General features: G+C 63.3%; 1 protein-coding gene across 13 annotated transcripts in view; it reads left to right on the forward strand.

The window, feature by feature from the left end:
* Positions 1-21,519, forward strand: part of PLEKHA6 (pleckstrin homology domain containing A6) — a 48,406-nt gene extending 26,887 nt beyond the window's left edge. For 5 of the 13 annotated variants that reach the window (XM_076357918.1, XM_076357922.1, XM_076357917.1 and 2 more), the window contains exons 2-26: positions 448-528; positions 701-1,016; positions 1,135-1,207; positions 1,733-1,833; positions 4,135-4,310; positions 4,543-5,031; positions 5,473-5,983; positions 6,455-6,541; positions 7,365-7,418; positions 9,639-9,719; positions 11,253-11,321; positions 11,765-11,845; positions 12,112-12,261; positions 12,757-12,852; positions 13,341-13,452; positions 13,611-13,750; positions 14,508-14,657; positions 16,024-16,150; positions 16,282-16,391; positions 16,682-16,864; positions 17,033-17,197; positions 17,448-17,581; positions 17,722-17,864; positions 18,526-18,649; positions 19,165-19,231. In XM_076357918.1, coding sequence (XP_076214033.1) covers positions 714-1,016; positions 1,135-1,207; positions 1,733-1,833; positions 4,135-4,310; positions 4,543-5,031; positions 5,473-5,983; positions 6,455-6,541; positions 7,365-7,418; positions 9,639-9,719; positions 11,253-11,321; positions 11,765-11,845; positions 12,112-12,261; positions 12,757-12,852; positions 13,341-13,452; positions 13,611-13,750; positions 14,508-14,657; positions 16,024-16,150; positions 16,282-16,391; positions 16,682-16,864; positions 17,033-17,197; positions 17,448-17,581; positions 17,722-17,864; positions 18,526-18,641 — 3,651 coding nt within the window. In that variant the 5' untranslated portion in view covers positions 448-528; positions 701-713 and the 3' untranslated portion in view covers positions 18,642-18,649; positions 19,165-19,231. Of the gene's footprint in view, positions 1-447; positions 529-700; positions 1,017-1,134; positions 1,208-1,732; positions 1,834-4,134; positions 4,311-4,542; positions 5,032-5,472; positions 5,984-6,454; positions 6,542-7,364; positions 7,419-9,638; positions 9,720-11,252; positions 11,322-11,764; positions 11,846-12,111; positions 12,262-12,756; positions 12,853-13,340; positions 13,453-13,610; positions 13,751-14,507; positions 14,658-16,023; positions 16,151-16,281; positions 16,392-16,681; positions 16,865-17,032; positions 17,198-17,447; positions 17,582-17,721; positions 17,865-18,525; positions 18,650-19,164 lie in introns of those variants that run through there. The other 8 variants (XM_076357919.1, XM_076357913.1, XM_076357914.1 and 5 more) reach the window with 8 other exon arrangements.
* The last annotated feature ends 911 nt before the right edge of the window (positions 21,520-22,430 follow it).

Raw genomic sequence — 22,430 nt, forward strand, 5'->3', positions numbered from 1 at the left:
AAACGGCTCTAAAAGCAGCAAGCCGAAGGGGAGGACGTGACGTTGGGGACGTTGCTGCAGGCACAGCCCAGGGTGGGCCATTGCTGCTGCTGCTTCTGCAGCGACTTCTTCTGAGGGTGGGAGTGGGGTTTATGGTAACGTCTGGGATGTGTCCAGCAGAAGTAACGAGGGCTCGGCCACCAGAGACCTCATTTCAGCTCCCAGCGAGGCAAGCACTTTCTGGGAACCGCCGATGAAATGTGCTGAGCAGATCTGAAGCGTGGGGTTAGCGGGGGTGCAGGGGAAGGTGATCCTTGGGTCAGGGCGCAGGGAGCCAGCGCCGGTGCAGGTGTGGGACAGTGAAACGCTGGTGTTGGAGCAGCAAATGTGGTGGTAAAGGCAAAGGGTTTCTGAGGGGAGGACGGGGATGGGAGACACTAACCGCCACCCCGCTGCTGTCTCTCACAGCCACAATGAAAGGCGGAACACGTTCCTGCACCCAGTGACGGGACAGATCCCCGAGGACAACTCAAGACTTGACTTGCAAAAGTAGGTTGGCTCCCGACTCCCCTGGTTTCAGGGCCTGGGAGTGGGTTTTGATGGGGCACCAAGGTGGGCTGGGGCGTGGGGGGTCGGTGCCCGGGGCAAGGATGCCAGGGGCCAGCTTCTGCGGGGTGGAAAAACGCAGCTCTGCTGACTCAGCTCTCCTCCTGTGCCGCAGACTGACCTTGGACATGTCAAGCAAAGCGGGCGGCAAGCGACCAGCGACCATCACCAGTGAGCCCTCCAACCACGCCATGGTGTCGGAGGTGCCTCCGGAGCGCCCCGGAGGCCGGGTGGGTGCCCGGAGCCATGCGGCACGGCAGGCGGCAGCGGAGATGGGGTGCCGGGGGCCCCCCCGGGGACTGAGCGGCTCCTCTCCCCCTCTGCAGGCTTCGCGCTCCTCCCGCAAGGGCATCGCCTTCGGGAAGCGCTCCAATTCCATGAAGAGGAATCCCAACGCCACCGTGACCAAAAGCGGCTGGCTCTACAAACAGGTACCTGAGCCCCCGCCATGCCGGGTGCCCCCCCGGGGCCGTGCCATCCCCTTCCCTGCCACCTGCGGCAGCACCCCTTCCCCAGGTGGGTGCTGCTCTCACTGCCCTTCTCTCGCAGGCCAGCTCGGGGGTGAAGCAGTGGAACAAGCGCTGGTTCGTGCTGGTGGATCGCTGCCTCTTCTACTACAAAGGTACGGCAGTGAGTACCTGCCCCGGGTGCCCGCTGTGGCTCCTGCCCCCCCGGCAGGACCCAGTGGCCACCAGCCGGGCACCTGCAAGCAAACCCCGGGCTGTTACCAGGCTCGGAGCAGGTTTTGCCAGCGTGGGCAAAGGGGTCTGGAGGTGACAGCCCGCTAGGGAGCGGTGGCCATCACAGCACCCCTTTGTGCGGGCGTTTGCCACACCAGGGACCCGAGGGGTTAATGCAGGCGCCTTCCCCGGCCTCCCTGGCAGCTCGATGGGCTCTTAGCCCTGGCAGCGCAGCCCAGGGCGGGCATGAATAATTGAGCAGGCTGTTGTGCGAGCCCAGCCGAGCTGCACAGAGCTGCAGAGGAGCAACAGGCAGGCAGCGGTTTCCCACAGGTGGGCTGCCTGCCTGCCCACCCACGGGAAGGAGCGATGGGCCCGTGTCCCCGCAGCAGCTCGTGGGTCTTTGCTGAGAGGCAGCTGGGGCTCCCAGCCCCTCCATGCGTGTAACCCCTGCATTTGCCCACCAGACGAGAAGGAGGAGAGTATCCTGGGCAGCATCCCCCTCCTCAGCTTCCGCGTGGCAGCCGTGCAGCCCTCCGACAACATCAGCAGGAAGCACACGTTCAAGGTCAGTGCTTGGAGGGGACGGAGCACTGGGACAGTGCTGGGGTGGCGGTGATGCTCGCAGGGTCCCCGCTGCTCCCTCTTCTTGCTTTCTTGGTGACGGGGCGTGGAGCAAGCTGGGGAGAGGGGTGGCTGCAGTAAACCCCCGGGGATACCCTGCGCGCTGTGCGGATGTGCCTTCTGCCTGGGAAACTGAGGCACGCATGGAGCAAAGCAGCATCTCCAAGGTCGTCACCCATCCCAGGCCTGAGCTGCTCCTGGGCTCTGCCCCTTGGGGTGCGCTGCTGCCCCCCAACCCGGGGAGGTGCTGGGTGCGCGAGCAGCAGCGCTGCCCTCGCCGATGGTGCTCTCGACCCTCTCCCTGCCCCGCTTTCCCCTCCACATCGCTGCTCCCGGCCAGCCTGTCCCCGCCGGCTGCTGCGGCACTTCTCGGCAGAGCTCCTGGAGCCAGACCTAGAGAGGTGTCCCCAACTCCTCTTTGTTTTTTAGCCTGCTTTGACTGGCGTGCAAAGGAAAGGGAAATGTAATTGCAAGGGGGTAGCCTACTCGTCAGCCTGCGCTGCCGTGGGTGGTGGAGAGGAGAGCAGTGAGAGGCAGAGGGCGGCTGCTGCAGCCGGGGCTCTCCCGCACCCGCCTCCGGCAGCAGACCTTGGCTACCCCTCGCTCAGAGCAGGGGCTGAGCTTCCCCGACACCGCACGGCACTTGTCGGCGTCACCATGCACCTTCACCGGCACAACTCCTCGTGCTGCCCACGGTTAGAGGGTCGTGTTAGCACTTGCTTGTTGACGGACCGATGCACAGGCTGGCTTGCACTCATGTACACTTGTGCAAAAACCCAGCGTACACCTTCAAGCTCGTGAGCATGGCAGGAGCCAGCGCCTGGGGTCCCTGCAGGGCACTGTGGAGGAGTTTTTCCAATCTAAGGGATGGATTTTTGTAGCTGCCTCCTTTAAACCTGCGTTTAAGCTGCAGCTGAGCACTCTTTAGGGGCAAGCGCTGGCAAGAGGCAGCACGGGCTCTCCCGTGTACCTGTGCTGACGCTGGCAGCCGGCAAGGTGTCTCTCTGCCTGCGGCTTCTGCAGGTGAGAGCAGAGAAGTGACCTGGGGGTGTCGAAATGTCTCTCGGCTTCTGACACTGGTGGGGAAAGAGCCTTGCAAAGCTGCTGCCCACGAACTGAGCTCTGCAGGCGCGTGCCTGCCTCTCCATCTGCACGCGAGGGTTTTGGGGGATGGTTTTGTTCAGAGAAGGGTAGAGAGGGTCCCGACGGCCAGGAGAGGTCTGTGCTGCAGCGCCCGTGCTCCTGCCACGCTGCAGCTTGACCCTTGTCTGTGTTTCCTCCTCTCTCCGCGGGCGAGGATCCCCGGACAGGAGGTCTCTCTTCGCGCCCGTCCACCACGCCAGCACCCAGCCACCACCTAGGTAGTACCTTCTTGTGTTTCTGATGCATGCAGAAGGGTGAGGGACCCGCAGGCTTGCCAGCATGCTCCGCTCACCCCGCTCGCACTAATCCAGGGGATGAATTGGTTTGGTTTAATCTTTTGCTCTGGCTGCGGAGCTTTTAGAGGCAGGAGTGCATGGGGGTTGCAGGAGGTGACCCCGCAGCTGGGCACAATGGCTGCGTGCGCTGGGGAAGGGGAAGATGGAAACCCAAGGGAGGGTTTTAATCAGAACCCCATTTCCCATCTTTCAGGGGGAAAAACCTCCTGCTTCCTCCCTTTTCTTCCTCCTCGCTGCCTCCCATCCCTTTCCAGAGAGGGGGAAGGTGGAAGCTTCGAAAACGCCCTGAATAGCCAGACCTGCCTTCCAGCACGGGGTGGAGAGTGGGCACCAACACCTTGGACCAAAAGCAAACCTTTTTCCCCCAAAATGTTGTCTGGGCCCAGAAGCCACCTTCCCCCTAACCCTGCATGAATGATAATGCTCCGTCTGGCGCTGCCACTCTTGCTGGGACGTGGACCCTTTGCTGGCCCCGTGCACCCCGCGGGGACCCGCTCGATGCTGGGGTGCAGCTCCTCCGGCGTGGGGCCCTGAGGAGGCTGGTCCCGAGCATCGCTGGGAGCCACCGCAGGGGACTCGTGGCCCCGGGGGATTCCCTGAGACGGGACGAGGGCTGGTGTTGGCTCTGCCAGCAGAGCCTTCCTCCCACTCGGTGCCGCCGAGGATGCACGTGGCCGCAAGGCTCTGGCAGGGGGGGGAAGGACCGTGCCTGGCTTCTCCTGCGGTGGCAGGACCTCGTGCTGGAGTGGAAATGGAGCTCTCACCCTCCTGTCTGTCTCTCTCCCCACTTCTCTGCCTCCCTGCAGGTGACGGTGTGCTGGGTGGAGGAGATGCCAGCGAGTAACAAGCAGTCCCTGTCTCCCCAGGCCGAGCATGCTGGCATACGGACCTACTTCTTCAGCGCCGAGAACACGGAGGAGCAGGAGTCCTGGATCCAAGCCATGGGCGAAGCCGCCCGGGTGCAGATCCCCCCGACCCAGAGGTCAGTGCCCACCGTCTCCCCGTGCCACCCCTCTTCCCTGGTCTCTTGGAGATGGGGTGGAGGGGCCATGCATGGTGACCAGGGACCTCCTGGGAGCGTGAGCATCCCTCTGGAGAACGGAGCTGGGGGAGCATTGGCCCCCCAAGGCTGAGGGAGGGACAGGATTTTACCAGCCATCCCAGGGGCATTGCAAAGGGAAGGTAACCCTCTCTCCTGTCTTGGCACCCTCCAGGCACGAGAAGCCAGACTCTGAAAACATCCCCCCCAGCAAACACCACCACCACCACCGCAATGCCACCCACCGTGAGCACCCCAAAGCCGACCCCGACGCCAAGACCCGGGGGGAAGGTGATGGCCGTGGCTCGGAGAAGATTGAGAGGAAGTCGGAGAGGATGGAGAGCAAGAAGGAGCCCTTGGCCAAAGCCAACGGCATTGCCGGGCAGGAGATGCCCTCAGAGCCCGGCAGTCCTTACCCCGAGGCGCCCCAGGTGCCAGGGAGCGGGGAGCGGCCGCCCCAGCCCAACGGCTGGCCGTACTCGTCACCCAGCCGCCCCGGCAGCACCGCATACCCCCCGCCCGATGGGGAGAGCGTGGCCCACCGCCGGGGCTTTGTCCCCCGCACCAACCCCGAGAAGATCGCCCAACGCAAGAGCTCGATGACGCAGCTGCAGCAGTGGGTGAACTCGCGCCGGGGGGCCGTGCCCCCCGAGGAGCTGCGGAGGTGAGGGCTGCGGGGGGCTGGCCAGGGGCAGAGGGGGCTCCTGCTCCTTTTCTCCAGGGCTGCCCCTCAGGTGATGCTCTGGGAATGTTTTTCTCCTTCCCATCTGCTTTCTCCCCTCCCAGGGTCAGAAAATCTCCTTGCTGGGCTGTCCCCATGTGCCAGCTCTGAGCTGTGCGTGGGACACCCCGAAAAGCTGATCAGGGTGAATTTTGGAGGGGAGGCCACCGCGGGGTCCCTGGGAGGAGGGCTGCCAGGAGGGGAGGCCACCGTGAGGTCCCTGGGAGGAGAGATGCCAGCCAGCCAGCCAGCTTTCTGGATGCTGGTGTTGGAGCTGCCTGCTCTAAGACTGTCCTTGCCCACCGGGACCCCCAGCCGTGGAGCGACGGGCCGGGCACCGCCTGGCTGCCAGCCCGGCTCTCACGGCTCTCTTCCCGCCTCCAGCCCCACCAGGTTTTACCCCGTGTCTCGCCGGGTGCCCGACTACTATTCCCCCTACTCACCCCAGTACCCCGAGGACTACCAGTACTACCCGCCTGGGGTGCGCCCCGACAGCATCTGCTCCATGCCCTCCTACGAGCGGGTGAGCCCGCCCTGGGTGCTGGAGGACAAGCGGCACTCCTTCCGCAACGGGGGCACCTACCAGCTCCGCGACTGGAAGGAGCACCCTGGTTTCGGCCGGCAAGACGTCCCGCTCTGGCTGCCCGGTCCTGGGAGGCAGCCGACCTACTTGGAGGAGGTGGATGCAGCCTCAGGCTCTCTGCGACGGATGTCACTGCAGCCCCGCTCCCGCTCCGTGCCCCGCTCGCCCAGCCAGGGTTCCTACAGCCGGGCACGGGTGTACTCCCCGGTCCGCTCGCCCAGCGCCCGCTTTGAGCGGCTGCCACCCCGGGGAGAGGAGATTTATGCCGACCCCACCACCTTCATGATGAGGCGATCCATCAGTTCTCCAAAGGTAAGTGCTCATCGGCAGTTTGGGGCACACAGGGTTGGAGGGGGACTCTCACTGGGGACGTCAGGGCAGGGGTGCTGCGGCACGGCTTGTCACCTCTGCATGCACAGCCTGGCCTCAAAATGCCACCAAGGCTGTGGCTTGCAGCAGCTGATGGCTTTAGGTCCCTCCTTGCCATCCTGCAAAGCTGCCCAGGTTGCGGTTGTTCCCTCCTGGCTGCTCCTGCGCTGCTGCAAGCCTGGAGAGATGGGGCAGGAGGGGATGGGATGGGAGCCTGGGGGTGCTCAGGGCCACCACAAGTGATGTGCTCCGGAGCAGGGAGCACTGGTGTCCCTGTCTCGCTGCTGCGTGCCCCGAAGCCAGGCCTGACCCTGCTGCAGGGCCGGGGTCTGCCCTTGCACGTGCTTTCTGGCCTCTCACACACCTCTCACGTGTCTCTGGTTTTGGGGTGGGGGGGGTCTCCTCTCTTCTCAGTATGACTATCTGGGTGACAGACGGCCCGTCCCTGCGGGAATGTATCCGTACCACTACCCGGCATCCCCCACCGTCCATGATAAAATGGTACGTACGCTGCTGGCGGACCGGGGTGTGCAGAGCCTCCGGGGAGGTGGGCCAGCTCGGGGGCTCCTTGCTCAGACAGCCGAGGAGGAACCACTCCGCTCCAGCTTTTTGGGTCAGAGCTGGGCTGCTCTGGGGCAGGTCGGGACCACAGGTCCTTTTATTGGTGTCTCTGGTCCCTCCTGGCTGTGCCCGAAGGAAATCCTTGTGGAAAGGACCCCAGTCCCTGCCCTGCAGGCCCCAGGTCGCGGGGGCAGTGGGACACCCTTGGACCCCCGCACGCCCTGCGATTCTGGGGTGGGCTCGTCACCCCCAGGGCGGTCCCCGGCAAGGACGGGGCTGAGGCTGGCAAACACCCTGCACCTCTCCCCCTCTTGCTTCCTCACCTCTGGCTACAGCTGCTGCTTTTTCCTGCGTTGTGTTTCCCCTCGGAGCGCTGAGGGGTTGGAGCTGGCGGGGTGAGACCGGGAAGTCCCCCCGCAGAGTGCGGTCCCAAAACCACAGGGCAGGACCGGTCATTGGAGGAGGGAGAAGCACGAGTTACCATAAGCTACCCATGCTGCCATCCATCCTCGCTAGCCGGAGACGCAGGGAAAGGGCCGTGCCTCTTCCGAGGCACCATTAGCCGGGAGGGAGAGCCGGGAGGAGAGCGGGTCTCCCACAGGGCACAGCCACGGCAGGTCTCCCAGTTGTGTGCCAGGGAAGTGCCTCGCTTCCCCGGCCGAGAGGTCTTCGCATTTCCGTAGCCTTCACCTAACCGCTTTGCTTCTTCTTTTATATGTTTTGTGTGTTCGTTTCTTGCCGCATGCCTGCTGGCTCCTGGTAGGATGAACTTTTAGACCTTCAGTTGCAAAGAAACCTAGAGTATTTGGACCAGCAGGTAGGCAGAGCTGGCTGCAAGCCTCACGCTGCTTACATCCTCATGTGCCCTGTCCCCAGCGGTGTCCGCTTCCCTCCCAGCGCAGCATCTCTTCCCCTAACATCCATCCTCGCCCTTCTTGGCATTAAAGCAGCACGAGTTGTCTTTGGTTTGCTTCTTCCATCCTTCCCGTCTGTAGGGTCGCTCATTGCTTGGCAGAAAAATCCCCCCTGACAGTGCCTTCTGTGTGGTGTGCTGGAGCTGGTGGGGGGTCTTGGGGGGAGCCGGGGCAGCTTCCCACGTGCCCAGGGCCTCGGGGAGCTGCTCCCGGGGTGCAGGGGAGGCAGCCAGCTCTGAAACCCTGCCCAGGTCGGTCTGCACCGCGCTGGCTCGGGGCAGTGCGGGTCACTGGTGCACGGTACCAGCGTGGCCATGCGGGACGGCGTGTCCCTACACCCAGCAGTGCCTCTGGCATCGGTGCGAGCCGGGCTGCTGCAGGAGTCCTGGGGCTGGTGCCCCCCATGCGGGGGAGCGGCCGGGCGAGCTGTTGGGAGCTGGACGGGTACAAGGTAGTTTCGGTGACGTGCTGGCCCTGTTCCTCCTTGAAGGTGAGAGGCTTGATGCAGGGCTGGGGTGAGGCATCCGCTGGGACCGATACCAAAGCAGCAGCTCCCAGGTTTTTGCGTGGCAGGGCGTGTTTGGAGGAAAGCTGTGAACTGACTTCATCCCAGGAGCGGGGTGGGCGCAATCCGGCTGGGAGAGACCCCTGGGACTGATGGGGTGGAAACCGCAGGCACCGGCTGAAGTCAAAGCCAGGGAGAGGAGGTGTCAGCCAGTGCTGCAGCCCAGGCGCTTGCCTGCAAAAGCCAGGCTTGCACTAAGGGAGCTGCTCCAGAGACGATCTCATTAGTCTGCAAATCTCCATCGGTGCAGTAATCGCCAAGATCTGTGTCTGCCTTGGAGCAAAGCCAAGGACAGGCAGGAGCACTCGCTGCAATAAAAGCTCTCTGGATTATTTCACAGCCATTGGCAGCAATGCTCACTCTCCAAGGCTCTTTAAAACACTCCCAAAAAAGGCTTTGCATCTCCTCCTCCTCTCCTGCTGACCTCTGGAGAGACTAATTCGGAGCGATGCTGTCAAGTATCTCTTTTCAAACAGCTTGCTGCTTTATTTTCTCTCTCCTTGTTTGTCCAGTCGTGGGGACGGCTCCCTCTGCTGCACCTCACCTTACTGACCTGCCCCCAGTCAGTGTTTGGTCCCTGGTTTGTGCTTAAACTGCCGTCACCCCTTGGACCTCGAGGGTCGTGGCCACAGGGCACGAGGGGCTTCCCTTGTATCGTCCGCTCTGGGCTGCGGGCTCCTGCAGCGCTTCTGCAGGCAAAGGCAGCCGTGAAGCTCCGGTGCTGCTGGTTTGAGCAGCTCCGCCGCACAGTACCGAGGGACCCTGCGGCTGTTGCTGGCTGCGCGCCCCGGCAGCAGTGCAGTGAGAGCAGCAAAACCCTTCGGGTGTGAATGGCCCCTGGGGTTGGGGTCTTCCCCGCTCCCCTGGAGGGCTCGGCACAGCCCGGGGCAGCACTGCCAGCCGGCTGCAGCTCTGGGGAGGTATAGGTATGCCGAACACCGTCGCATCCTTGCCCTGCCTGGTAGCACGGCCATTATGTGCCATCTCCACAGGAGCACCCTGTTCCCACCCGGTTCTGCTGCTTGAGGCTGCTGGACTGGAGAGGGGGACGCTGCTGTCCCCAACGCCAGACTTCAGTCACCTTCCCCTATGCCTGGAGCTCGTCTGCGCCTTGAGCGGGGCCGGCTCTGCCGCGAGGGCAGGCCACCGTGCCGTTTGTCAGCACGAGGAGTGGGGCCTGTCTGTCTGTCTGCTGGGACCACACTGTGTGTTGCAGCCATGGGTGTCTCTGTGCGAGCTTGTGTCTGTGTGTGCAGTTTGCTGCCACCCAGCTCGGAGCTGGCTCGGTTTTATCTGTGTTTTCCCCACAACAAAGTTTTCAGGGCATGCAACCAGCCCAGGACGCTCTTGACTGCACAAAATGGAGCAGCAGCAGCCTGGGGCAGCCGTCCCCTTGTGGCTTGAGCCCCTGGGACATCTCTTGGAGGTGGCATCTTGCAGCCCGATGCCCCGAGGGCTCCTGGACTGAGCCATCCCGCTGCTCCGATGGCACCTGAGCACCACAGCACACGAGCACATCTCTGCTGACCTCTGAACTTTCCTTCCCTGTCTGCCGCAGATGAGCGAGAGCGAAACCCTGATCAGTATGGTGAACAGGATGGTGGAGACCTCCTCCCCTAGGGCTCAGCTCTACATGCAAGTAAGCCTCCGGCCGCCGGGCCGTGCATGGCTCGTGCATGGCAGCCACGCCAGCCGCCCCACGCTCCATCCCCGAGGTCACCTTCTGCCATTTCCACTCATGCAGACTCCAGCATCCATGCGGCTCTGGCACATCACGCTCTCGGGGACCTGCTAGTCCATCACAGGCTTTGCTAGTCCATCCATGAGCCATTAAAACTCAGTAAATCCTTGTGCTGAGGGCACAAGGTGGGGGACACAGCGGTCTTGAAGTCATCCTCGTTTGGGCTGGACTCAGGTGCTTTGCTCACTGTCTGTTTGCTGTCATGTGTTGATGAGGCAAGGAGAAGGTGTGGGATGACTTAAAGACAGGAATCCAGCCCAAGGCTCTTAAACCAAAGCAATAACTCCCCTAACAGGGAGACGAAACAGCCTTTTACCTCCCAAGGCTCTGCACTTTTCAGTTCCCCTGCCCAGAGAGGCTGCAAAAGCATCGGGATGTCCCTGCTGATGTTGGGCTGCAGCTCCAAGCGCAGGCAGGTCCCGTCACCTGGGAACGTGTCTCCGGGTCACTGCGATCCGCAGCCCATCGTGCTGCCAGCCCTGGGCAGAGGGGTCGTGGGGCCCCGCCATGCTGCCCAGGGCATCTCCTGGCTGTGCGAGCGTGCAGCGACCGGGCGATCGCTGGGGTTTTCCGATGAAGGGAAGGTGCCTGTTCCTATCTGCTGTGCGCAGGGAGCAGGGACATGCTGGAGGGCGAAGCTGGAGCTGCTGAGATGCTCCCTCTGGCCAGGCTCCCTGCCTGGAGGCAGCAGCATCCCCATCCGCCAGGCTCTGCCTCCAGCCGCGCTGGGCATTTCCCAGGTTCAGGTCTATTTGCATTCTCCTATGGTTTTAAATGGCTCTAAAGTAGCGTCCTGCTTTCTAGCAATAATGATCCCCTTCTTCCTATCTTATGCCTTTCATCTTGAGATCTTGGAGGCATTTAATTGTTGAGGTCCCATTAGTAATTTAGATTTCCAGGAAAGGAAAATGACTCACAGAGAAGCCGGATGGTAAACAGGCCCTGGTGCAGCTGCTGATTTATAGGTGTTTCCACTCTGCTAAGTGGGATTACGGCTTAATCTTTCTGCCTTTGTTTCCCTGCCTGTAAGATGGTGGCTGTTATATGCCAGGCAGTTAATGATTCACGAGGCATCTCTTTAACTCAGCTCTTGGCGTCCTGCGGAGAGGTTGTCTCCGGCTAATTCCCATGACTCCAATGGGCACCGGGGCTGGGAATGGGGAGGGAGGTTGTGCCTTCATCCGAGCCACTGGGCAGGGCCAGGGCGAGAGCTCCAGCACCAACATCCCACTCTACCTGCAGCACCTGCTGCCTCCCGACCGATGCTGGTGCCTGCCCAGCCGTGCCGGCTGCGGGGAGCACCCGCTGCCTCCAGAGACTCGGCTCTCGCCTCTCTTTCCCTGCTCACGGGGCTGGGGGAGAGGGGCTGGGAGCTGCCTCACCTTCCCCAGGGGCTCCCGGAGTCGGGCTTACCCCACACTCTGCTTGCAGGTGACGCCCTTCCCGGACGCCTACAGGGAGACACTGCACGCCTACAAGATAAGCGAGCAAGACACCGACGTAAGAGCAAACGTCCATCCTGCGTGTCCCCCCTCTGCCCCGTGCTGTTGTCCCTGTCCCCCACAGCAGGTCTGCTATCTCCATAGAGAGAGTTGTGCCAAGTGCTCCTGCACAGCCGGGGTGGGACCTGGTGCTGCCCCAAGTGTGGTGTGTGCTGCTCAGGGACTAAATCCTCCACTGAGCTTAGCTGATTGGTCTTGCCCCATGTCCAGATTTGGCCCGTGTCACCCTGGCCGGGGCTGAGGTCCCTGCAATGAGAGCAGCGGGCTGGAAACCCTCCCCAGGACCACGTGTTGTCCCATCAAACCAACCCTGTGGGCCATGTCCCGGCTGCATCCCATCTCTCCTGGCTGAGCACAGAGCCGTTTGCACGGGTGCACCCTGCGCACCCCATCGCTGGGCTCTCATCCTCTCCTCCCTTTCTCTTTCCCTCCCGGGGACAGAAGCTGCTGGGGAAGCTCTGTGAGCAGAACAAGGTGCTGCGGGAGCAGGAGAGGCTGGTGCAGCAGCTCCGAGCAGAGAAGGTACGTGGTGGGGCAGCTCAAGCGGCCGTCCGGGGACGAACCTGGCTGCATGGCCATGGCTGTGCCCAGGCAGCACCTTCGTGGCGAGGAAGCGACATGTCCTGCTGTCTTGGGCACAGCTCAGCAGGGGTGTTTCTGAGCTGGAGATGCCCTGGCCATGCCGTGGTCCCAGGACTCGCCGTGTTAATGGCCTGTTAAGGAGAGGGACTGCAGCTCCTGCACCAGCCGGGCTCTCACGGCTGCATCTCCCTCCTGTCCCCCCCCAGGAGAGCCTGGAGAGTGCCCTGATGGGGACACACCAGGAGCTGGAGATGTTTGGGAGCCAGCCCGCCTACCCAGAGAAGCTGCTGCACAAGAAGGAATCGCTCCAGAACCAGCTTATCAACATCCGCGTGGAGCTGTCGCAGGCCAGCACGGTAACCGGCTCCCCCTCCGCTGCGGTCCCTGTCCCACCAGCCCCGAGCAGCCGCCGGGACTGTCTCCCCCACCCGCCACGATCCCTTTTCTTCCTTCTTGTGTAAAAAATCCAGAAGGGAAATCCCCTCGGCTGGCTGGCTGGGGTCCCAGATGAGCCAAAGTCCCTCACTGGGGACAAAGCAAATTAACCCTCGTGGTGCCAAGCTGGCACATGTACCCGGAGCCATCTCAGCTCCTGCTTCCGTCTCTGGCTCCCCCGCACTGCTGTGCCCGGCGTGCCGTCGGCACCAGGCACTCCCACGGGCACAGCCTGGCTGGGGCACGGCAGAGCTGGTACCCGCCCCACTGCCACTCCATGGCTCGGGGTGGGTTGTGTTGGGTGCAGCGTCCTCATGCTTTCCCAGGTGCTCCCACGCTGCGCTGGCCACGGCTGCTGCCAGCCGGGGGGGAAACCTGCCAAAGACCCCCTAACACACCCACCTTTTCCCCACCAGGCCTTGGCAAATAGCACTGCCGAGTACGAGAGCCTGGAGAGCGAGGTGTCTGCCCTGCACGACGACCTCTGGGAGCAGCTGAACCTGGACATCCAGGTGAGTGGGACCCTGCCGGCCCCAGGGTCCCCCTGCCATCCCTGGGGGTCTCCCCACCATCCCCGTGGAGGTGGGAACCCCCTGGTTCCTTCAGCCATCCGCTCCCCGCAAAGAACCGGTTTGCAAGTGGCTGCTCCATGCTCAGCCCTCGGTGTCCGGCTTTGGCCACAGGCAAAGGCAGAGGGGCTGAGGAACCGTGGGCACCTGGGTGCCATCGAGCGGCTGCAGCCCAGCGCTCCCCGTGCTGCTGGGGCTCCGTCAGCTCCCTGCAGCCTGCAGCAGGTGCCTGGGGGAGCCGAGAAATGGCTCCTGGCAGGACACGAGTCGTGGGTGTGATGGCTCAGACCCACCGCCCAGGCTGTGTCTGCCTCAGCTGAACGCCCACGGGTCCCACGGCTCGGCTCGGGGCTGGGGTGCAGCGGGGCTGGGGTGCAGCGGGGCTGGCAGCAGTGGGAGCCACTCTGACTGCTGCCTTTTCTCCCCTCCAGAACGAAATGCTCAACCGGCAGATCCAGAAGGAGATCTGGCGGATCCAGGACGTGATGGAGGGGCTGAGGAAGAACAACCCGTCCCGTGGCACGGACACTGCCAAGCACAGAGGTGAGCAGGGTCCGTCCCAGCCCTTGCACAGCACAAACCCCAGCGTGCCCACAGCTTGGGGCATCCCTGGTGCCTGTGCTGCCACGAGGCAGGCGGCAGCACCCGCTTGGGGAGATGGAGGCCCTGGTGCATGCACTTATTTCTGCTTTTCTCCACAGTGGCCATTGGCCCCTCGGGGACATACAGCTCCAACAGCCCCGCCAGCCCCCTGAGCTCGGCCAGCCTCACAAGCCCCCTCAGCCCCTTCTCCCTCGTCTCCGGCTCCCAGGGCTCGCCCACCAAGCCAGGACCTGGCGAGGTGAGTGAGCCGGGGCGTCCCTAGGGAGCCATTTGCCACCATCACGTCCCCAGCCTGACTTGCAGGCTGGCCCGAGCCCTCGCTCTCGGTGGACGGGTGGGCACCAGGCACAGAGTGCGGTTGGGTTTCCTTGTGGCTCTGCCTGGGGACACCATTTTGGCCACGTGCATGGGCTGTGGTGTCCCCCGGTGACATCTGGGTCCACGGTCCTTGCGGGGGCTGCGGCTGGGCTTTGCAGTCTTTGGGCTCCTGCATCAAGCGGCCCTGAAGGCTGAGAGTTGCTCAGCCCCAGCCTTTGGCTTCAGGACCAGCTCCTGCTGCCACCACAGTCCCCTCTTGCTGCCCTTGCTCGGGGTCCAGCAGTGGTGGTCTCACCTTCGTCAACGTGAAGTTTAGGGTGGCATTTGGGGACTCCCAACCCCACCTGGCTGCGCAGAGGCGATGCCAATGTCTCCTGGGGGCTGCCAGCCCCAAGCTTGGGAGCCCCTCGCTTGGGCAGCCCCCGAGCCCTGCCTGGCCCCGCTGCCCTGGGGGGACGTGCAGCAGTAAGGGCAGCGCAGGAGGTGGGAAGCGCTGCCCCCTCTGCATGTGGACATGGAGACCGTGGGGCCCCCGGAGCAGCGGCCGGCTGCTCTCCCTCCTCCTTTCCTTGGCTCAACGCTTCCACTGTGTGTTGTCTCGATCTTTCTCTAACTCTCTCTTCCTTCCCGGCTCTCAGTGTCTCTGCTTTCATGCCTCACGCTCCTCTCCACCCCAGGAACCAGGCCCGCCTCGACCTCCCCTCCCCAAATCCTACGTACCCCTGGAGTCTCCTCCGACCGTTCCTCCGCTCCCCGGTGAGAGCCGCCTCTGGCCGTACCCCACCTCCCCTTCCTGGCAGCAAGGCGGCGAGGCGAAGAGGGGACAGGTACCGAAACCTCTCCAGAGCAGCCCGGCAGCAGCGGCCCCGTCCTCTTCCTCCCTGAGACATCAGCTGGCAGGGGCTGGGATGAGATGGGCGATGGGGCTGCCCACCCTCTGCCCTCACAGGGGGAACAGGGACAGCATGGAGGTGGCACTTGGCTAGGGGACAGCAGGACGTGGTTGGTACCTGCCTTCTCTAAGGGGAGCAACGGGCAGTATTCCCCCGGCAGCCTCGCTGTGGCCCTCCTGTCCCCACCAGGTTCCCTGCACCCACGCGCAGCACCCACTGCGCTCACTCAGGGCAGGGACTGGCTCCTCCTGGGCAGCCCCCGAAACTGCTGCAGCCCCCGGTGTCAGCCCCTCTGCTTTCTTCTGCCCTCACCTCTCTTGCTGTCCTTCCATGGTGCCGCTCCCCGCCGTGTAGTACTGGCAAGCTCTGCCGATGGGGGTGACCCCCCCAACTCCTGCCCACCCAGGGCAAACCCGGATTTGGGAATTCCTGGTAATGCCTCGACCGTGCTTCCACCAGGGGAAGGGGCCAGGTTTGGACACCAGGAGACACAAGCATCCTTGCAGCCGGGGGGGTCAGGATGCGTGCATGTGGGGGCTGGCACCGCAAAGCAGCAGCCGTGCTGAGTTGGGAAGGGTAATGGACACCACTGCAAGTGGCACCTCCAGCAGCTGTGCAGCTGCAGGGTAGCACAGTCGTGGCTGCATGCTGATCCACGGGGTGTAAAGGGTGTCGGGATGCATGACCTCCATGAAGAGCACAGGGCAGTTGAGGGGGGCACGTTGGGCTTCTCAGCTTGTTGCCGTACCCCTCCATTGTACCAGCACCATTGCACCAGTGCCCAGGCCCTGGGCAGGCTGTGCCCAGGGGATGCAGGAAGGGAAGGACCCCAAAAATGGCCCTTTGCTCGCTCTCCGCTGCTGCACAGTGTCTGCCCTGACTTCTGCCCCCATGGGAACCTGTCCCCTCCCGCAGGCACGGGCATCTTGCTGGAGCTCGGCACAGAGCCAGGGTGTCCCTGTCCTGGAGTGCCACCTCCGAGTTGTGGCAGGATCGTCATCCCTGCAGGAAGTTTTTTCCATGCAGGAGCCTGTCCTACAGGGACAGTGATCGGTGCCCAGCCTCGATGGGCTGGGGCATAGCGGGAGCGAGAGTTGCAGAGCCCTGCCAGCCCCTCTCCCTGCACTTTCGGGGTGCACTGGTACCGCCTGGCTGGTGTCTGTGTTTCCGTCCCCTCCCAGGAGTGTGTCTGCGGGCTGTATGTCACCCCGTGGCTGCGGAGAGCAGCGGGTCTGTCCCCAGGCAGAGCATGGCCCCCAGGCAGGACAGGGTCTCACCAGGGACCTGCTTTCCCCCGCAGCCCAAGCTGAGCTTCGAGCAGAGCAAGAAAGAGGCGCAGCGACCAGCCGCCCCTGGGCCCCCTGCCGAGGGGCTCCCGCAGAGCCGGCAGGAGCAGGAGGCAGAGAAGCAAGCGGCTCTCAACAAGGGTACGGCACCAGGGTCGGCGGGTCCTGCTCCAGCGGGCTCCCCGTGCTTGCCAGGAGCACCCGGCGTCTTGCTGGGACCCTGCCCTTGCTCCCTGGGGGGGTTCAGCCTGGCGTTTCGGTTTACTCCGCAGTGGGCATCGTCCCCCCCAGGACCAAGTCTCCGGCAGAGGAGGAGGTGGTGCCTGTGGCTGGTGTGCCAAGGAGGAGCACCGGCGGCATGGCCAACGGGCTCAGCTCTCGGGTAGGGCTTGCATCGAGGGGCTGGGGGCCGGGGTGGTGGGGCTGGGGGCTGGGCTAGCAAGGTGGGGGCTGTATCACAGCCTGCAGGGCTGGGGCAGCGCATAGGGGAGCCCGTCCCTGCATGGCTCCACATCTCAGCATCCAGCTCCTCGGGACCCCCCGGGCTATTTCAGTGCCTTCCCCCCCACCCTGGGAATGGGCTGAGCAGCCCCATTCCAGAGGGTTGTGGCACTGGGTGGATGGGGCCAGATGCGGCAGGGGTGCGTGACCGTGGGGCTGGGCTCTCCCCAGGAGAGACCGAAGAGCGCTGTGTTCGCCAACGAGACGAAGGTGAAGATGAGCGTGGAGGAGCAGATCGACCGCATGAAGCGCCACCAGAGCGGCTCAATGAAGGAGAAGCGGCGCAGCCTGCAGCTCCCTGGCAGCCAGCAGCCCGACACCCCTGGCACAAAGGCACCCGCCTCCTACAAGGTGGTGAGTCCCTGCACCGGCTGTGGGGCTGGGGCAAACCGGCCTTTGCAGAGCGCCTGAAGTCTCTGACAGAGCAGAGGGGACGCTGGGGGCTGGGGAAGGGGGTGGGTGCTGGGGCAGGAGACTGTGTATCATCCCGGGTGGGCTCAGCAGGGCTGGGGTCCCTCGCAGGTGCGCCGGCACCGCAGCATCCATGAGGTGGACATCTCCGACCTGGAGGCAGCGCTGCGCTCCGACGACCCCGGCAAGGTCTACGAGACGCCCCAGGAGGAGATCGCCCGGCTGCGCAAGATGGAGCTGGAGCCGCAGCACTATGACGTGGACATCAACAAGGAGGTGAGGACAGGCTGTCCTGGGGGAGCTGGCAGCCTGGGCACGGGGCATCCCTCCCTCCACACCCTGCTCCGGGGGGTCGATCCATCCTCCTGCGTCGGTCAGGATCCTGGAGCCACTGGCTGTGCCCGGCCAGGGGCTGCCCTTGCCCAGGCGGGTGCTGGGAGCTGGGGGCAAGTGGGGCAGGTGGGTGCTGGAGCGGGGACGGGTTCCCAGCACTGGCACTAGGCTCAGCCCTTGCCACTGTGCCCAGCTCTCCACGCCGGACAAAGTCATCATCCCTGAGCGGTACGTCGAACTGGAGCCCGACACACCACTCAGCCCTGAGGAGATGAAGGAGAAGCAGAAGAAGGTGGAAAGGATCAAGACCCTCATTGCCAAATCCAGGTGAGGCTGCTGTGCCTGTGCCCACACCGGCCGTCCTGGAGTGCACCCTGCCACCCACCTGCACCCCTTCCCTGGCCATCCCCGCAGGGTCTGTCCCGCTGGGGCCAGGCATGGGTGCTGATGCCGGGTGTTCTGTGCAGCCTGCAGAATGTCATCCCCCTGGGTGAGGGGGAGGTGGATGCCCCCCAGGACCCTGAGACCCAGCTGCAGGAGCAGGAGAAGAGGATAGAGATCTCGTGCACGCTGGCTACCGAGGCCTCCCGCCGGGGCCGCATGCTCTCAGGTAAGGCACGGGGGGACACGGAGGGTCGGAGCCTGCCAGCCCCGCGGGAGAGCGGACCACAGGTAGCGTTACATGCCGAGCGGGCAGGAGCGGTGAGGGCAGGGCAGATGGGGCAGGTTGGATGCAGGACCAGCTGATGGGCTGGACAGGCAGCAAGAGCGAGGGGCCGATACGGGCAGGAAAGCGGGCCGCGTCGGTCCTGGCGCAGGGCATCCCTGTGCGGTGGGACGGCTAGCCCAGTGATGCCGGCAGCTGCCGGGGCCCTGCCTGCGGTGCCTGGGGCTGCCTTCCCCTGTGGCAGCGCAGAGAGCATCATGGGATGGAGCAGCTGCTTCGGCCGGGCTCAGGTTTCGGCACCTTGTCAGAAGCGTTTGCAAGGCTGCAGGATGGGAGCGCCTGGCCACGCAGCGCAACGGTGGCACGCCGTGCCTGAGCGAGCGTGGTGGCACGCCGTGCCTTGTCCATGAGGAGCCCTGCGGGGAGCTCACGTGTGCGTGCCGCGGCCGGGCGCCGCTGTGGCTGTTTGTCCTGACCATGCTTGCTTCCCCCCTTCCTTCCTCTCAGTTTCCTCCCCTCCGCTAACCTCTTGCTGGGTCACCTTCCCCTCGCCGCTGCCGGCAGCTTGTGTTCTTCACGCCCTTCTCCCATTTCTTGTTTCCAGCTCAATGCGCTACCCCAAGCCCTCCCACCTCCCCAGCCTCCCCGACTCCACCGACCAACCCCCTCTCGTCTGAAACATCCCGGGTCGCCGACAACAGCCATTTTATGCGTGTCTGAGCCATGAAGTAAGCACCTCTTCTCTCGTACTTCATCCCATCCTCTCTCCATCCCGGGGGGCCGGGTGGGGGGTGCCTCTTCTGCACCCGGCGTCTGTCCATCGCTGCTTGCTCCAGCTAACGTCTCCCGAGCCACGTCAGTCCCGTCTCCTCTCATGGACCAAGCGCAAGTGTCCTCCAAGGCGAAGCCGCTGGGCAGGGTCAGCCAGGGACCCCAGTGTGGGCAGGGGGGCTCAGCAGGCTGCTGTGGGCAGGGGGACCCACGCACGGAGCAAAAGGGGGGGGTGGTCTCGAGGCCAGGCTCTGGGGGACGCCTGCCCTGGCATGTCCGCATTCGTGGCTGCAAACTGGGGGGGACGCAGCGTCCCCCTGCTCGGTTGGAGGTCCCCCCCAGGCAGCTGGGGGCATAGAGCTGAATCTGCGCTAGGTTTTCCTCCGAGGAGGGGTCTGTGGGGTGCGCACAGGGGCTGCCCCACCACTGGCCGCCCCACACGTAGCGCAGCCCCACTCTCCTCTCCCTCCAGCTCAAGCCCTGGCTGCTGCCGGCGCCATCAAGTTCCACGGGGCCACATTTTAACACCCCGACATGACACCGAACCTCTCGCCATCGTTTTCGGTTCTCCCGGACCCCCTTCCCTCCCACCGACGGCGAGACCACCCGGCACAGCCGAGCGGGGAGATACGTCACCAACAGCACCAGCTGCTCTGCCCCGTCCCGGAGGAGATGTGCGGGTGCCAGGAGGTTGTCCACTGGAGCATGGTCCCCGAGGAGCCCCCGGGCTGCCAGCTGGCACAGGGACAGATCGGCGGTGTCCTGGAAGTCAGGCTTGCGTGGATGGCCGGGCAGGGGCATCTGCAGCAGCAGCCCTCGGCACAGCGGCCGTCTCCTTGCCGGGGCAGCCCTAGGGGAGCGTAGGACTCCCTGTGCTGATGCGTTGCTCTCCAAAAGGTCTGCGAAGGGGCTCTTCTGGGTGGAGACCGGCCAGTCCCCACCATGGATGGCGCTTCCACCTTACGCTGGACCTGGATGCTCCATCTCTGCTCCTCGGGCGCCTGTTCCCCTCCCTGTGCCCTGAACCTGCTTTCAGTATCCATCTGGCTGGGAGTAGTGGCAGGCAGAGCCTGGCCTGTCCCATCACTCCTCGCACTGGTGGCTCAGCAGGAGGGAAGAAGGAGCTGTGTTGGGGACAGGGCGGATGGAGATGGGACTGGGGGGAGGACACAGAGGTACCCAGGGGAGCAGTGTGCTCAGGATCGGGGTGGTATGAGGGCTGCCCGGGGCACTGGTGCACCACTGGCACGGAGCAGGAGGTCTGGGCAGGGATGGGGACGTTGCACAGGAGCAGCGGAGCGGTGCGGGGAGCTGGGGTGCGAGGTGGGACGGCGAAGCCGCGGGCTCGGCAGGGATCCCTCTGTGGTGGATGGGAACGGTGACAAGAAGGGGAAGGGGCTTGGGGCCAGGTGGTAGCAGCAGGGCTCATCCTCGGCGTGGGGAGCAGTGCCCCAGCTGGCCCCCCTGGTCCCGCTGTCACCTCTGTCTCAGCCCCTCTGAAAATCTGGCACCGCGTCTCGCCCCAAGACCTTGCCGTTGCACTCCAGACCCTTCCATTTGTTTGGTTTTCCTGTAGCCAGTTTACCCTTTTCTTTAGCTTTCTGGAGGGAGGAAAAAAAGCTGGTTCTGCCTGGAAGAGTGAAATCCCACGCGAGGTTGTGTGGTTGGCAGGGCTGCCGCGATGGGGCTGGGGCGGGCAAGGCGGATGGAGCGAGGAGCTAGATACCGTTCATCCTGCAGCTATTTCCCTACTGGCCTGATCCTGACACCCACCAGGACCCCTGCCCCGCGCTCCCCCCTCTGCATCCCCATCACCCCCCCTGCGCACCCCATCTTAGCAATACTGGTAGGATCCCAGGAGCCCCGAGTCCCGCTCCGCCTCCGAGCCTCCCGCAGCCCTCTTAGCTCATAAAGCTGGCCCTTTATTTTGCTATTACATGCCTTAATATATGTTTTATGGAAATTATACATTTATAATATATATCTATATTTGTTTTTCTCTTCTTTTCTGGGAGGTACTGTTTTGTGCTAATCTCTCTCTCCGCAGGGTTGTTGGCACCAGCCCTGCCAATGAGTTACAAAAGCAGATTCTTTACCAATTTATCAGAGAAAAAAAAAAAAAAGAAAAAAAAACCTATTTAAAGTACATATATTTTTTCTGCTTTTATTAAAATCAAATTTATTTAAAATAAAATATAAAGAGACTGTAAGTTTTAAGAGATGACGCGTTTATTTCCCTGTCCCTGAGCGCAGCGGCGTGGCGGCCGGGGCAGGCTCCCCAGCTCGTGTAACCGGGGCAGACCCCACTTACACCGGCTGCGGGGACACCACCGGGGACATGCTGGGGACTGCGGTGCACGGCTGTGGCCCACGCAGAGGCTGTGCTGCCCGTTGGGGAGCTGAGGGGGCACGCAGGCCCACAGGCAGCAATTCCTCCTGTCTCTGGGGGCCGGAGGGGACAAGGAGCATCCCGGTGCTCCTGGCCCTGGCGTGCCCGGAGCTGCCGGCGAGCTCCGGCTCAGCCGTGCAGCAGTGGCCAGGTCTGAGCCTCCCCCAAGGCGTGAGCGCAGCCCAGTGCACCGGGACTCCATGGCTGTCCTATTGTGGAACCCGGTGGTCGTTTGGGTTTGTTTTTTTTTTAAAAAAAAAAACTTAATTTTATTTTGGTTATTATTTTTCATAACACTTCATATACCAGTGACTTGTAACCGAGAAAGGATTTGCATCGGGAGGAAATCTATTTATGCACTGGGGAGGGTGGGAAGGGAGGCATTTGTTTTCTGGGTTTTTTTGCTAGTGTTAGAGAAATAAAAGTATCTAAGAAACACCAAGGTGTCAGTGTCTTTTGTCTAGAGGTGACCTCAGATAACACTTTAATATTAGACCAAAGAGGCGGTGGACGACTGGCTACAGCATTTCAACCGTTCAGGAAGGGTCTGACCTTGCCCATAGCTCACTCCAGGGCTGGTGGCACCTTCTCCTCCCTCTCCCTGTTTTGGGGGGTCACTTTCCCAGTGGAGTTCATTTTAGCTGTAGCTGCTCAACAGCCAGCCCTCTTGGAGGAATAAAAAACGCATTTGTACCTGGCGAGTTTGTATAAAGCCAAAGAATAAAAGCAGCTCGTTTGTAAATGTGTGGAGCTGGTCCCTGCGGGCTTTCCCGAGGGACATGGGTGTAGAGGTCCCTCTGGGGTGGCTCGGGGGTGGCACGTGCCACACGGGGACCCTGCATCGGCCGCAGGCAGCAGGTCTGGCCAAGCCATCGGTCCTGCACCGGGCAGCAAACCCCAGGGGCCGGGGCTTGCGCGGGGCTGGGGCACAGCGGGTGAGCTGGGACCGTCCCTGCCCTGTGCGATGCACCGGCGACGATGCTGTGGGGAGCTGTGCATGCAGCACCCAGTGCCGCGTGGGGCTCCCTCCCAGCCGGGGGCTCACGGTGCCCCGGGTACCACTCAGACACCCCAAGGGACACCACAGCCGCGTGCATCGCCCTATTTTTGGGGGTTGCTCCAAGCCATCCCTTCCCAGGGAGGACGTGCAGGCTGGGGCAGGGAGGGCAGGACCAGGCAGGGACCCGCGGCCACCAGCCCCTCTATATGTCACCCTGCAGCGATGCCTGGCCTCCGCATCCCCCCCCCCCCTCGAATGAGATGCTGCCGGCGCAGGGCAGGCGCTGCCCGGTCGTTAATGATTTGCAGGATGACGTGGGGACTAAAGGCCTTTCCAAGGGTCACTGCCA

This window comes from Aptenodytes patagonicus, chromosome 22, assembly GCF_965638725.1.
Source record: "Aptenodytes patagonicus chromosome 22, bAptPat1.pri.cur, whole genome shotgun sequence".
NCBI lineage: Eukaryota > Metazoa > Chordata > Aves > Sphenisciformes > Spheniscidae > Aptenodytes > Aptenodytes patagonicus.